At 39.7% G+C, this 15,876-nt stretch overlaps 1 protein-coding gene across 1 annotated transcript; it reads left to right on the forward strand.

Moving 5' to 3' along the window:
• Positions 1 to 460: 460 nt before the first annotated feature.
• Positions 461 to 14,181, forward strand: gpr176 (G protein-coupled receptor 176). The gene is made up of 3 exons (XM_082504370.1): positions 461 to 1,483; positions 7,783 to 8,035; positions 11,946 to 14,181. Exons 1-3 carry the CDS (start codon positions 1,252 to 1,254, stop codon positions 13,183 to 13,185), a joined length of 1,725 nt encoding a protein of 574 aa, XP_082360496.1. The 5' UTR covers positions 461 to 1,251; the 3' UTR covers positions 13,186 to 14,181.
• Positions 14,182 to 15,876: the final 1,695 nt, after the last annotated feature.

The following is a 15,876-nucleotide window of genomic DNA, read 5'->3' on the forward strand; positions in this document are numbered from 1 at the left end:
AAAATGTGGATTTTCTGTGTAATAGGATGTCATCTTATTTAACAAACAGGAAAACATGGAGTGTATTTAAATGGCACTAATTCTACATTTAAACATTTTTTTCATGGTATTTTCCAAAAGAAAGTCCATTATTAATTAAAATGCTAAGTGATCCATGAAATGTCCTCTGGTACGGGGTTATTTTTGGTATTTTCAGCAACCATGAGAGGAATGTCGCAAGCTCCCATGAGAGTACAGACTGACCAAGACAACAGGGTCAGTGTGAAAAGAGAGTGAAGTTAAACCTACCCTTGTTTTTGAATTTTAATCCTTAATCCCGCCTTTTGACCAATATAAAGGTTTATAAAGTGCTTAGAAACACGACTTTTAAGGTGAAGTAATGTAATGAAGTATTTCCTTAAAGTATTTTTTTTTTGTGTGATTTAACAGCCTATTAGGAATGTAGCCATCCGTTACCTTTATTTCTCGGTATCAGCCAGGCTCCTCTTCCTCCATGCTGCTTGTCATTCATAAGATTAAGTGGAGTTTCTCGGTGCTACATGAAGAGGAGGGCTCTCCTCTTCAGTCTTGCACCTCACGTTGTTAAATATTCAGTTGCAGGCTCCCCGCACCATCCAGTCTACCAATAAACGGCCTCTGACAGTGCGATTGGCAGCGGCAGCAGGAGTAACAGTCTGTCAGCCACACATATTTTTATTTATTTATTTTTTTCTGGACGGCGAGGGGTGATGGTGCTGTGTTCTCGGTGCTGCAGGCGTCGTTCCCGGAATGGACACTTCGCAAACCGGTGTGGTTTTAGGTGCACTGGGCGTCAGATAGTCCAGCATCCATCCAGCCACACTGCGCACGGATTTCAGTGACCGATTTCTGCCGTGCATCCGCATTATTGGGGAAATATGGGGCATACAGCGTAGGCTTTCCATCTCCCCGTGCTTTGATACAGACTGGGATTATTTTAACATGTATTTTCCTCCCCAATTTATCAGACATAATTACTGACAAAAGACCATCTCATTGCTGGCAGAGGAACGCATTTCCTGCCTGTGTCCGCGTTAAATCTTCATGGAGATCTCCCGTGCAACATAAGATGTGATATGTCGATTATCCCCCTTTTTACTATAAAAAAAAAAGCAGGTCAGAAATGCCCCTTTACTCTTGGCTGTTGACTCTTTGTGAGCTTTCTTGAAAAACAAACAAACAAACAAACATCAACAACAGAAAGGCATATTTAGGATCTCGGCGTGAATCGACATGGATAGTGCAGGGAGCCGGGCAGCGATGGTGGGGGACGGTGCAGTCAATTTCACAGCAGCCCACCTCTGGCTGGATCTACTGAACGCCTCGAGCCCATCGACCCGGTGGGACAGCAGCCCGCCTGCCGAGGGCACCGGGCTGGACGAGCGGCAGCGACTCGTGCGAGAGCAAGCCTACCGGGACTTCACCACCACCGTTCAGGTTTTCATCCTCCTAGGTTCGCTGATCGGTAAGTCCGCTCAGTACTCCCACACATTCAATGCAAACTCAGTAGGGAATCATAAACATATTAAAAACCCAGCCTCGTTTATGTATTTACTTATTCATTTCTGCTAAATTTAGATTAAACAGCTGCACAGTTTTTGAACTACAGGGCACTGCTTTTCAAATACAATTGAAAACAGTGAGACTCTAAGATTTGTGTAGGGGATCTTCCTGTGCGGACAACCTGTGTCCCAGTAGAATGTATTTGAAATATCTGAGACTTTTTCCAGCGTTTATCAGTCAGCCAATCAATCATCTTCTGGTCAGTATAGTAAACTAGTATCTTCGACTAAAAGAAAAGTCAAACGACGACTAAAAAGTAAAGGATAAGAAAAGCATGACAGAAATGAGTGCGTAGGCCAGTTTATTAGAAACAAACAAAACTGCTACAAGGGTACATTATTATTATTTTTAATCTAATATCCCGTTAAAACCACCAGCAGCTGCCAAATGTAAACAACCCACAGCCCATGTCACCTGCTTACTCTGCTTACCTCTCAGCCCCCTGCAGTCATGTATAAGTTTGATCAAGGTGCTAAAACCATTCAAATAACACTAAACCAGTCACACACATAACTCCTGATTTTCTGGTTTGACGTGGATGCATTCCATTTAAAATAAGCAGAAATACTTTGGCAAAATTTGCTGTATATTTAAGTCAGCAAAGAAGATTTTTATTGTTTTTTTCCACCAGAAAACTGATAAATAGTAGCAGTAACTTACATGTTTTAAACTTCCTTAGAGTTGAATATGTGTTGACTAGACATCAGTGATGATGATGGTGGTATAAGTGTGGAAGGAGCTGTGTAGAATGATCTACTGCTCTTGCACACTCCTGGCTTTGACATCCCGTCTCCATCATATAGATCGCCAGAAGCATAATTAACCCGCTTCTAATGATTGCTACAAATAAATGTGTTATTTGTCACAAATGTTTTTGTGTTGCCCTCTCTGCCCTGCTACAGAAACACACACAGCCTTAGTGTTGTATGGAAACATATGGGCTCAGTGAGAAGCAGGAGCACAGCTCACCATGATGAAATATTGTGCAACTGATACAAAACGGACAAAAAAAACACGTCCAAATGACTTGCTTTGATCCAGTGCCACCTCCTGCTGCTCAGTGCAATGCGCAGAGTCAGAGAAGCGTGCCCTGACTAGCTGTAAAAATTGCCCTCTGCCAGCATGGCTCAAAATGCCTTTTTGTTTCTCTCTGCATGCTCTACGTGTCGCAGGGAATACATACACCAATGAACCAAACCCACTTCCAGGAAGGTGAATAGCATAAATTCTCTAACGTCAATACAACAGGGCACCTTTGTGTGGTCACTAAGATTCTTGGAGACATATTAATGACAGCTATAAGACAATGAGTGATAAAATACAAACAGACTGTGTGTGCCATAACAGTAATGGGTTCCCCTTTGCTAATGAAATAATCACAATAATCACAGTAATAATTATTACTGGAAAAAATAAAGATAATTAGCATCAGATATCTGAATCAATTTCAGGACCAGTCAGAAACTGAACACTTCATCAGTGGGCACCTTTAAATACATGCATTATATTACCTGCAGCATAAAATGATGAGTGTTAAAATGATGATGGTTCCACGGGGCTGTCTTTTGAAGTTGAGTCCCCTAAAAAAGTGTCTGTGGTCAATTCTCAAGCTACTTTTAATGATTTCAAAAAAGGCTTTGATTGTATGATAAAAGCCTAGCTGCATCATATTTATATTCAGACATCACTTATTATCATAGATGAGCAGGATATGCTGGTTCCATTATGTAGGCACTTTGTTGTCTCTATGGGGGTTTTAGTGCCCAAAAGAAAACCTGCATCACTGGCTGAAAGGGAAAAAAAAAACATGCAATTTTTATGGGGAGATGTCTGTTTTGGAGGCATCTGTGTCATTAACAACTTGTGCACATCAATACAAATCGTTGAAGGATTCATGTTTATTACCTGAGGCATTTGACATGGAAAAGATAAAAGTAACTGCCTTCTGTATCTGCTTATGACTTCTTCTCTTATGGCACACAGAGATGTGCGAAGGTGAAGGAAATTAAATGTTGCACAAACTGCAAATTTGTTGAAAAGCCTCAATGTGGTAACATCCAGAGCACATTAAATTCTCAGTGATGCAGATTGTTTTCACTTAGTTTGTGCACTTTGTATCGGTATTAACTCGCTGAATCATCCACCTTCTGGTCTGAAATACTCAAACTCGAGAAGAATGACATTTTTTTTTTAAATTTAAAAGATTTTTTTTAACACACATTGTAGATGTGTGCAACAAAACAACACTAATAAGACTAATAAATTATAACTGTAGGATCTGCTTTGAAGCTTTGAATGACATTCAGCTATAATGCATGAATGTGGAGCATTTGAACCCATGGAAATGGATATGTAAGAAGGGTTTTTCTATCACAAATTAGGCCAACGAACAGTCTCTCTAGTGGGAAAAAAACCCTGCTATCTAAATTTGAAGGTTTGTTTTCCAGCACAAGTAATTAACGATAGAAATTCCTCTGCTTCTTTTAAGGTTCCCTCCCCTTCATCTTTTGCTTTATGTTTTGAAATGTAGGGATCCTTGGCTTAACATCAAGCTGGTTTGCTGATTAACGGGTCTGAAAAGCCACAGTGTGCTGTAAAATGCTGTTTTGGGAGTTGACTGACATATAGCCATATAGTGGTTTCAGCAAAAGTACTTTGCTGAGTACTTTGGCAGGTGTTAAATATCCCATTTAATTCCTCAATGTTCCCACCTGGATACACGTGTGTCCAGATAGGAAGTGTGTAGCTTGCCAGAGAATCATGGGCACTTGTTGGTGGGTGTGCTGAAAGGCGTTAGAAGTTGGGGAGTTATTTTTACACCACTTAACCACTGCATTTGTAACGCTCTACATTATCATCTTTAAGTTGTGTAGAGACACAATCTTCTCAAATGTGACTGTAGTCTCATTCTGATTTTGTCACGTTTCAGAAATGTTTCTGTAACACTTGTTCTGTTTTCAGATTTGGATCAGGAGGGCATTTCTGTCTCATACCTTTAAGGATAACCGCTTAAACCCTGGTAGGAGGGGAAAGTGCTAAAACATGCCAAACATGCCTAATACCTCCAAAGTTGACCAGTTAGGAAATCTTGTTTGTTTACACCATAAATAAAGAGGAAACTAGTTTGATGTAGTCATTTCATTGCAGAAACAGACGTAGATAGGCCCCATTAGAAAGCTGTAACTCTTCCTAAAATATAAACTAAACTGAAGTAAAGAGAGAGGCATCAGCAGGAAATGCCCCCCCCCCCTCAATGCACAGATGTGCGAGCCATTCCAGTTTTCTCATCTAACTCTCCTAGAAAGGGAGAATAGATTCCTCAAAATTTAGATTTTTTTTAATGTATAACATTTGCTGCCATAATTATGCAGTTTCACTGATAAGGCAAAGATTTGAGTTTTACTGCAAATCTCATTAATGTGTCACAGTGTGCATGGCACTGGCTGACTTTGCCAACAGTTGTATTAAGGTCTGTGGGGAATTATGTGGCTGACTAGCTCTGCGGTTACTGCACCTAAATGAGCCTGTCACTAAAACTAGGTTAATTATAAATCACCAGGATGTAAGTAAAAAACTGTTAAGTATACTTAGTATGTCGAACAGCACATGTTAGACATCAATAGGAAAATGATCCAGCTCAAATTGAAGCAGACCACGTTGCTGCTACCACTAGTTAGGGTGCCATTTGTTAAGCGGGCAAAATAATCATCCGTACTGTTTGCGCTCTCTCGCTATTGGCTGCTCTGACTATGGTTACCAAGGTGTTCCTCAAATGCCCAGCGAGCATTCTGGGCTCAAAAGTACAAGGTGATGTTGTTTTTCCAGACAATACAAGTCCTGAAAAAACAAAAAATAAAACGATTTTTGTTTTTTGTCACAGCAGTTTTTTTTTTAAATCTTTGGCAGCTACCAGTTTCTATGAGTATTTAACAGAGATTAAATTTGGTTTTTATTTTCTGTCTGAAATCTATAAGATAAAAATCAACTCTTGTATTTTGATTATTGAAATCTGCTTTGAACATCACATGGTAGCATGACTCTGGAAATGATCTGGACAAAAATATCTTAAGTAATAGTTTTATCGCCTTATAAATGTAGTATCACACTTTCTTCCTTTCTTTTTTTTTTTTTTGAAAGACTGGGTATTAATTGCCTCACATTAGAGACCAAAGGTAGCAAGATAAAATGTCAACATACCGTATGAACAGACATTTGTAATAAACATTCTTTTTATGTAGTTTGCATTTGAAATAATTAATATTTGTGCTGATTTAATTATTCCACATTAGTCAGCCTAGCAGAATGTACTTTTACCAGGGTTTCCCCGAAATACCACGCCTATGTGCTATTCTGTATCACAGCATGTTAATCGAGTTCTGCATAGTTAAAGCACACCATGTCCTGTTGAAAACAGCTTCTTCCACCTCCATTTGAAACCTCCTGAGGTACATAACAACAGAAATCAGGGATAAGTGGTTGTTATATACGACCTTGCTTTCATAGAAAAGGTCTTTTTTCTCTCTTTCATTTAGTTTTATAAACTATGGTTACTTTTCTATTCCCCCATCCACCTGACGATGAATGCGTTTTTCTTCTGACAAACTGAGACCTTTTATTTTAAAGCACAGGTCTCAGGAAAAACGTGAAACAGTTTCCTTCACTGCAGAACATCTTGCTCTCAGCCAGAGTGCAGCTAACACTCTGTGGGTAATTACTTTTGAAGGAGCTGAAATCACACAGGGTCCCGTGTGACCTGACATGAGTTAATGCAGTGCAAGAAGGAAAAAGTTCACCTTTTGAAACTTAATTACCAATCGTTACCACTTTGTCACTCCAAATTATGCAGAGAGAAATAGAAACATAAAAATGTCTCCTGTTGTCCTTTTTGATTTGGTTGCAGTTGCAGTTTCTTTTTAGTAAGTTCCAGCTTGCAGGCTATTAGATGTAAATGATTGGGAGGATGTCTTATGAGGGTGGACCAACTGTTTTTTTTTTTTGTTTTTTTCTTTTTATCCCTCTTTGAACCTGCTACAAGTGACATACAGCACGAATTTGTTATTGCTGATATAGATTTATTTCATTTGGCTATTTTTTATTTTATGCTTTAGCGGCACCTGCATCACTAATTTTGTCCTGTGCTCTGCCATCAAGTCTTTACAAGAAGGCGCTTACCTTTAAACAATTTTCATAATTTTTTCAAGAAATCCCCCAAAAATAAAAAGAAAAGAAAAGAAAAGAAAGAGCAAGTCTGGGGGCTGAAACTCCTTGAACTGTCACAGGGGAAGCCTTTTTGCAGTAAAATGGGGGTAAAAAGGGGTGTCCAGATGCAAATAATAACATTCAAATTGAACTTTCCCCCCCATTTTTTTTTGGACAAATTCATAAAGAGTTTGATTTTGATTTGAAGCAGTATTCTTGGTAGCGGATTCCTCGTCCTGCTGTGAGGCAGCTTCCAATCTAATGTGTAAAGACTTCCAGTTCACAGATGAGTTCATTGATGGCAAGTGTAAAACGGGCAGATTGAAAGTGACACATTTTCTTTCCTTTCGTACATCTGTCAGTTGGCTTAAATCTCAGTCCGAGAAGTACTTGCATTCCTTACATTGTTCAGTCGCAGTGTTTGTCTTGGATGGACGTCAGGAATAAGCAGCTGAGAAATCATTAATCTGTGCTATAGCAGATCAGTAAGATAAGTAAGCCTTCCTTCCTGTCAATGGGCAATTTAGTCTTCAAGCTAACCAGGTCTTTTCTTTGAGATCTATGGTGTGCCTGGTAAAAACTCATACCAGCACAACAAAAGGAAAGGGCTGCTTGTACCAGCGTTCAGGTTTCCAACCTTTATTTAAACTGAGTTAGACTTATGACAACACAGACTGTAGAATTCAAGTTTTTGTATGTGAACTGATAATATGACCATAATTCTACACTTTAACTCAAGATCAGAAAACCAAGTTGTGACCATATTTCACATTTGGTTGGATGCAGGATTGGTGACACCAAACCTTGGAGCTAACCTTTAAATGAATAAAATCTTCATTATATTTATTACAATGAGTGCGTATAAACAAAACTTGACTGGTTGGCAGAGATGCAGACTTATAGGAGTCGATAATTGTAGCTTCTACTGAGGGGTGCAGGTTAGTAGGCAAACTTAATCTCATTTTATTCTAAATCTTTAAACATCTTTCTTTCTCTCGACAGGTAATGCCACTGTGTTGTGGTGCACCTGCTGCACAAACGTCTTTAAAACAGTGACCAATCGATTCATCAAGAACCTGGCATGGTCTGGTATCTGTGCCGGCCTGGTGTGCATCCCCTTTGATGTGGCACTCGGAGCCAATCCTCGGTGCTGCTTGTGGCTTCACACGCTGGTGCTCTGCAAAGCTCTCAAGTTCCTCCACAAACTCTTCTGCTCTGTCACCGTTCTCAGCTTCAGCGCCATCGCATTGGACAGGTAAATGCAAAAACATGATACTTTTCAGTGTATACACAGAATTAAAGTAGATAGGGGGAGCATCATTTGTTTTCAGTCATCAAGTGTGGATTGTGCGTGAAATTACAAAACCCAAAGAGCACTCTATCCTTTCAGTAAAATGAGTGATGTGTTTATTTTTTCTCACTTCAGGTTTGTAGCCAGAATCACTGTGTTTAAATGATGCTTTTGAAAGACACTAACATGCACCTCCTACTCACCTCTCTGTATCTGGATGGACCGCTTGGGGCAAAAAAAGTGGGTCCTTTATATCAGCTCTCTGATCAGTTTGTCAATATGTTGCTTAGCATAGTCAACTTGGCTAATTCCACTTTGAATTTGCTGAATTTGTAAGTTTGCTCACTTACAACTAAATGAATAGTCTCATTTTATGGTAGTTTCTTTTTAATGGAGAAAAGAAAAACTACCAATCAAAAATCCAGAAAAAAACATTACACAAAGATTACAAATTGATTTTCATGTCACTGAGTGAAATAAGTATTTCATCCTCTAGCAAAACGCGCCTTAGTACTTGGTGGAGAAACACTTTTTTCCAAGCACAGTGGTAAGACACTTCTGGTAGTTGGTCACCAGGTTGACCCTCATCTCAGAGGGGATTTTGGCCCACTCCTTTTTACAGAAACTCTCCAACTCCTTTAGGTTTCTTGGCTGTCGCTTGACAACTCAAAGCTTCAGCGCTCTCCACAGATTTTTCTACAGGACTGAAGTCTGGAAACTGGTTAGGACTCTCTATGACCTTAATGTGCTTCTTCTTTAGCCACTCCTTTGTTAACCTGGGGTTAATGTTTGTAATTATCACGCTAGAAGACCCATTCACAGCTCATCTTCAGTGTTCTGGCTGAGGGAAGAAAATTCTCATTCAAAATGACTGTACATAGCCCTGTCCATTGGCAGTGTCCTCGATGCAGTGAAGTCATCTTGTACCCTTAGCACCTCCGTTCTTCACTGTGGGGATGATAGGGTGGTTTGGGGCATCCTCAGCATTTCTCCGCATCCCAACACGGCGGCTCGAGCTGATGCCAAAGAGCTCGATTTTGGTTTCACCTGACCCCAGGACTTTCTTCCAAGCCTTCTCTGAATCCTTTACATTACAGCGTAGTGTGTTACCAATGATGTTCTTGGTCCAAAATGCCTTGAGATCATTAACATGCTCGTCCTGTGTAGCTCACCCCATGAGGCATGATTTGGCTCCAGATAGGGGATGATTGATGGTCATTATATTTCTTCTAGTTCCAAATAATCATACCAACAGTTCTCACCTTCTCATAAAGCTTCTTGCCCATTCCAGTCTTGTGCAGGACTGCAATTGTGTCCCTGATGTCCTTTGACAGCTCGTTAGTGTTTCCCGTGGTGGTAGAGAGGTTGGAGTAGAAGAAATTGATTCTCTGGACAGGTGTGGTTTGTACACATAAATTGAGATCAGGAGTATTTGTCATTGTTTGAATAATTGAACACAATCTGTCTGCCACATTAGCACACAGACTCTGACTTGCTCGTAGGGGATGAAGTACTTATTTCACTCACTGATATGCAAATCAATTTTGAACCTTTATGTAATTTACTTTTCTGCATTTTTGTAAATGAGCAAACCTATAAAATCAACAGGTGATAATTTTAATTATTTCCCCACTTTATCTCAGCTGAAGTGTTTGAAGCATATTGTTTAACTAGTTTAATTTCATTTTCTTATGCTATACCCTTTAATTAACCTTTTGCTTTCATTAATTATTGCAAGTGGGTGCTGGTTATGTGTATAATATTTCCTAAAACTGTGACTATTTCCTGTTGTCCACTTTGTCCATAGTTGACCTTTCTCACAGATTGTTCCCAGCTGAGTCTCTCAACATTGTACAGAACTCATGTGTAAAAATGACTGTAGTTATTCAGTGGCTCTAATGTTTGCATTTTCTCCACACCAGTGTTGTTTTTGCTTAAAAAAAAGTCCAGTAAGAAAATAGAAAATTGGCATAGAAAACAGTGGGCAGCCCAAGTACAGATGCACAGACTTATACGAAATATAAAAAATATACTTATACAAGTATTGAGAAAACCTAAAAGAGTTCCTTTTTCAGAATCGTATACATGACTTATTATTATATGATATTTATCGAATCATGTTTTTATCTCTTTGCATGTTGCAGCTTAAGATAACACAGCTTCTGTATGTAATGCAGAAAAAAATAGCAAATATCATGAATAGACATGTTCAAAATGGAGCATAAAAGTGCACAGAAGCCACATTTTTATTAATATATAATATTAAAATATACCAGGGATAATATGGATGACTGCAGTAGTACGTGAATATCCTCTACCAACTTTATAGTGATTGCAGGGAGACTTTGTATTGTTGCAACCTCTTCCCAGCCCTCGTTTCACTGCTATAGAGATTATGTTGCCTCCATAGCAACTGGTACAGTCAGAATGATATCAAACCAATGAATTATTTATTCTCCAGGAGGGTAATCGAGGCTGTAGATATTCTGTACACAGGTTGGGACTGCAGTGTACATACACACGAACACACACAATCATACTGCAGCACAGACAAGATAGTCAAGGGACATCGTAGTAATGACTTTTTCATTTCGTTTATTCTCCTTATGAGTAAGGGAAAACAAAAGGATGTGAGGCAATCTGCATGCTATTATCTGCACTGCAGTTATCAAGAGATCACCCATATAATTTCAACCTCTGCAGAAGTTAATATACCATGGATAAATTAAAATTCTTTGATCTAAAAAGGGCTAAATGTTCATGATTGAATGTATCCAAAGTGGCCACTAAAAATGGCACAATTGGCTTTATTTTTAGATAACTGAGCTTTGTCCATTTCCTGTGGAATTTCCTGTTTTTCCTGTTTATAAAAATACCTCAAAATGGCTGTGACAAATAATAAGCCTATGTAATACAATAAATATGTGAAGAGGGTGCAGGATAAATTTAGTAACTACATAAAAAAACTCCCAGAAAACTGCACCTCTCACCTTTTTGTCTATTTGGAGCTTGTATAATGGATTCAATAATTTTATACCAGCACTACCTTTCTGCTAAAACCCCTTCAAGCTCATACGTCAGTATTTTTAACGTTTATTTTAAAATAATTTTCACATAAATCACCATAAGATGGATTTCTGTGAGCATTTTCAGTACGCCTGGACTCAGGTGACACTCTGGCTTAGGAAAAAGCTTTTTTTTCACAGTGTGAACATCACCAAAACTATGCCTCTATTGATTTGCTGCAAGCTTTAGGATGTAAAAAATTCTCCACTGGGGAAAGCGCCCAATTTGAATGTTATCAGACCATTTAATAACCATTATCAGCTGTTATCAGCCCTGTACCTATTGCTAATAGATGCTCTCCTCTACAATCAGGCTGAGAAGGCAGTTAGCTACTGTATTACAGATTACATAGGAGAGCTAAGTAACAAGTATAGCTTAGTAACAAGTGCTTAGAGTTGTGAGTGGTTTATTTATTTTGTTGAGCCAGAAGTCACAACTTTTTGGACGAGAGACTGCTAAATTAGCAGCTAACGCTAGTTGGCTTTGTCAACAAGCTAGCTCCAAATAACTCAAAAGAAATTGCTTGTAAGAAATGTTCTAACACGAGGAACCTCAAACATGTAAGGCACTTGTGTAAAGTGGAATAAAGTCTTCCTCACAGCCTCATATGTGGATTCTTGCTTCTATTTTAGCCCGAAAACAGATTACTCATTACTTCTTCCATTCAGCAAGGCAAGAAAGCCTTCTCTGAATAAGCCTCTAGAAGGTGAAGTAGGAAACGCATAATGGACATTGAGTGGGTTTATCAAATATCAAATATCAAATACATGTTGTTAAGCATTGAATTACTTTGTCTTTCTGTCTGTAGATACTACTCAGTGTTGTACCCACTGGAGAGGAAAATCTCAGACGCAAGATCTCGAGATCTGGTCATCTATATCTGGGTCCATGCAACTGTGGTCAGCCTCCCCGTGTTTGCTGTGACCAATGTGACTGATGTGTACGTGACCTCATCCTGCTCAAATGACCCCGCCCGCTCGCTGAGTCACATGGTGTATGTGTTGATCTACAACATCACCACAGTGATCCTCCCCCTGGCTCTGGTCTTCCTTCTCATGCTTCTGATCCGCAGAGCACTAAGTGCCAGCCAGAAGAAGAAGGTGATCATCGCAGCTCTGCGAACTCCCCAGAACAGCATCTCTATCCCATACGTGTCCCAGAGGGAAGCCGAACTTCATGTAACTCTTCTGGCTGTGGTACTGGCTTTCTCAGCTTGCAGCGCGCCCTATGGGGCCTTAGTATTTTACCGCACTATTTTGGCAGATGCTAAAGAGCTGCCTGTCTCACTGTATCTCACAGCCCTCTGGCTTCCTAAGGTATCCTTGCTCACCAACCCACTTTTGTTTCTGACTGTTAACCGCTCAGTGCGTCACAGCTGTCTGGACCTGCTGGCCAGGATTCACAGACGTTACAGTCGCCGTAACGTGGTTAGCACCGGAGGTCTGGCTTCTTTAGGAGCAGATGGCGTGATTGGGGAGCCAGTAGGACTGGAGACTGCTGGTCGATCTGGAAGCCAGCTTCTAGAGATGTTTAACATTGGCCAACAGCAGATCTTCAGACCGTCTGAAGAAGAAGAGGAGGAGGATGGGGAGAATGATGTGGAGCTCCCATCTCAAGGATCAGGAGAAGGCTCAGGGCCCAAAGATGACCAGAAAGGTGGGTCAAGAATGGGAAGCCTCAGAGGTGAAGTGATTAATAAAAAGGACTCTCTGCAGGGCACAGGAGGAGGGCTGGTTATCACCAAGGAGGTCCCTCCTTCAGTTATAGCCCCCCGGGCCTCTCCAGTCCATACATGCGCTTATGCCTCTTCATCACAAGTGGCACCTGCTACACCTACAGAAGCAGAGGACTCCCCACAGTTTGGTTTTGGACCTTTTGAGCTGCCACCTCAGTGGTTACCTGAGACCAGGAATAGCAAGAAGAGGCTACTGCCACCGCTGGGTAACACGCCTGAGGAGCTGATCCAGACCAAAGTGCCAAAGCAGAAGCCAGAACGCAGGATCAGCAGGAACAACAAGGTCAGCACAATTCCCACCGTGGATCCATGAACTGTACTGTTGGCCTCTGATCTGCAACACTGGAAAAATCAGAACTCCTTTGGGAGAAGACAATGATGTCTGCATGGTTTCTTCTGGTTCCTTCTTCTGATTTGCAGTTGTAGCTCTTGTAGAAGTTCAGGTTCGACATTTTACTGCAGAAAAGCAGGTTCCCTGAAGCACTGTATTTCCATTTGTGAATCAATTTGATATCAATATAATATTTCTAGTCTGACAAATATGTCCATTCCATCCAATTTCACAGCTCTTCGAGAGGTCCAGTTTTATAATTAAGGACTTCCACAATGACTCCATGATGAAGGAAAATAGATGCCTTCATAAATCTTTCTTTTTATTGGAGGTGACATCAGTAGTCAAACAACACTGTACAAATCCAATTATCTTGAGGGATGCACTGATAATGGATAATATATTTCCACAGCAAATAATCAAGCAACCATTATGGACCTGCTAACAAAACAGTTTTTAAAAATAGTTCTAATCTGATTGCACTGTGTATATGAACACATCTCAGTGTTGGTCTTTTCACTTAACCCATTGTGGGACTTTTCTTTTCTATGTTTGATTTACAGAAATGTTTTGGGTATTGTCTGCTGCCTTTGTTTTTTGTCAAATTCCACTTTCTGAACATTTCTAGTAATGTCTTAGATGTTGTCGTGATTTTCACTTTCGATGTCGATGGTTTTCATAAGATTAAAACACTGACGTAGAGTATGCAAATACATGTTTACAATGTGAAACAATCCGAGTTCAACTGTGTGTTCAGTCTTGGTTTCTGGAAGTGCATCACATATACTGAAATCTGCAGGTTCATGCACACTGGGGATCTTTTAGCGACCTTACATCAATCTTAATGATTTCTCACAGATTTCCTGAAAGTCAGTTGCTCAATTAAAATGTTGTATAATAAGTAGGAGCAGAGATACCAAGTGCACATTTTATATCATCTGACGCTCTGTAAAACATGTTTCCTTTTAAATATCTCTGATTGACACTTCTGGCTCTGTCTCCTTTGTGATGCAGAATTCATCAGTAAAAGCTTTGACCTGCACCTTTGGCTGAGGTAAACAGAGCTGGGCTACACTTCAAATATTTGTCAAGCCGTAACTCCCTTCGGGGCTACCCACAATTCCTTGTTATGTCCACAGAGGAGCTGAATCTATGCTGCATCCTACCCATGCTGTTATCAGGCGAATCGTTCACTCATGCTTGACTTGAAATAATATCCACCGGTGCTACTTAAAAGCAAGAGAGAGATGAGTAATAGCTTTATTCAAATACACTGGATGCAGCAGTGACTTTTTGAGCGGTCAGGCTGTGTGTGGTAGTTGCTGTAATAGATATAGTGGATAAACCGAGCAGAAAATGTTATTCAGTGTTGCCAAAAGGAGAAGATTATTGATTGTTTCCTAGAATATTGACTTGTATTTCCCACCCAAATTGATTCAAGGCTTATTCAAAGACCCTAACCTGATTCTCTTGCAATGATCAAGGGTTTGACAACAGAAATATTGTAACTGTAAAAAGAGAAGTCACACTAAGGTTTAAAGTCTGCTTCCTAAACGAATACAGTAGTTCTTGACCTTGGGGAGGTCTTACCATCACAGGTTGGTTAAGATGCCATTCTGAAGCTTTTGATCAGTGCCAGTAATGAATTTTTAGTTTAAGCTCTTAGGCTAACATGGCCCTGAAGAAGAAAGACAAAAAGAAAAACAGAGTTATGTAAATTCATGTCAAATATTAAATTATAAATCAAAACCCACAGAAAACCTCTTACAGAGTTAAATCAGTGTTAGTTTCCCTGTGCCTTGAGGCAAGTCCATGTGTGCACTGCATTTCGTAACTTGTAGAGTACACTGCGTAAGTCTTGAGTCAGCCCCTCCCTTTTTTATATTTTGCTAAGAAAATGGGAAATGGGTGCAGTGATTTATTGAAACATTTGCAAACATAAATGGAAATATGGTATGTAAGGCAAAAACAGAGTTTGCACAAATATAACAAGCTTGAAAATCAATATTTTACAGCACCACCTTTTATTCTTCAACACCACTGACTGAAATGCAGCCCTAAACCATGACAGCACCTCCATCATTTATTACAGATGGCTGTAGACACTCAGTGTTGTACCTCTTGACCTCCTGTGTACAATGATTTGTACCGAAAAATTTAAATCCACCACTTCATAAGATCTGTTGTCACTGTGCAGTTCTTGTGAAATTTGGTATATATCAACTTTTTCTCCCCGTATCTCTTCCTTCCTGACTTCTTGACAGCCACCCTTCCACTGAGACCATTTCTTCTGTTGAGGCTTCAGTGAACAGTAGATGGATCAGCTGAAATGCAGATGAATCTCTCATGTTCAGTGTCAGGTCTTTGCTGCCTGCTGGGCATCACTTTCAGATACTATTAATCCACTGCAGATACCTTAGGCACTTGTAACTTCTTCTTTTGTTTTCCACTTATTAAATTTCATTACTTTTATTAAGGATATGCTACACACCAAGTTGAAAGATGCCACACTTTTGGCTAATAACGTTTTGTGATTCACCTTGTTAGTACAAAACCTCCCCAAACTATTAATCAAATACTGTAAAGTTCACCCAAAGAATTAGGAAAAAATATCTTTTTATTTAATTGAAATTAATTAATTAATTAACTTATTAATTTGCAGCTGGTTTCTGG

This window comes from Aulonocara stuartgranti, assembly GCF_965226115.1.
Source record: "Aulonocara stuartgranti genome assembly, chromosome: 15".
NCBI classification, from domain to species: domain Eukaryota; kingdom Metazoa; phylum Chordata; class Actinopteri; order Cichliformes; family Cichlidae; genus Aulonocara; species Aulonocara stuartgranti.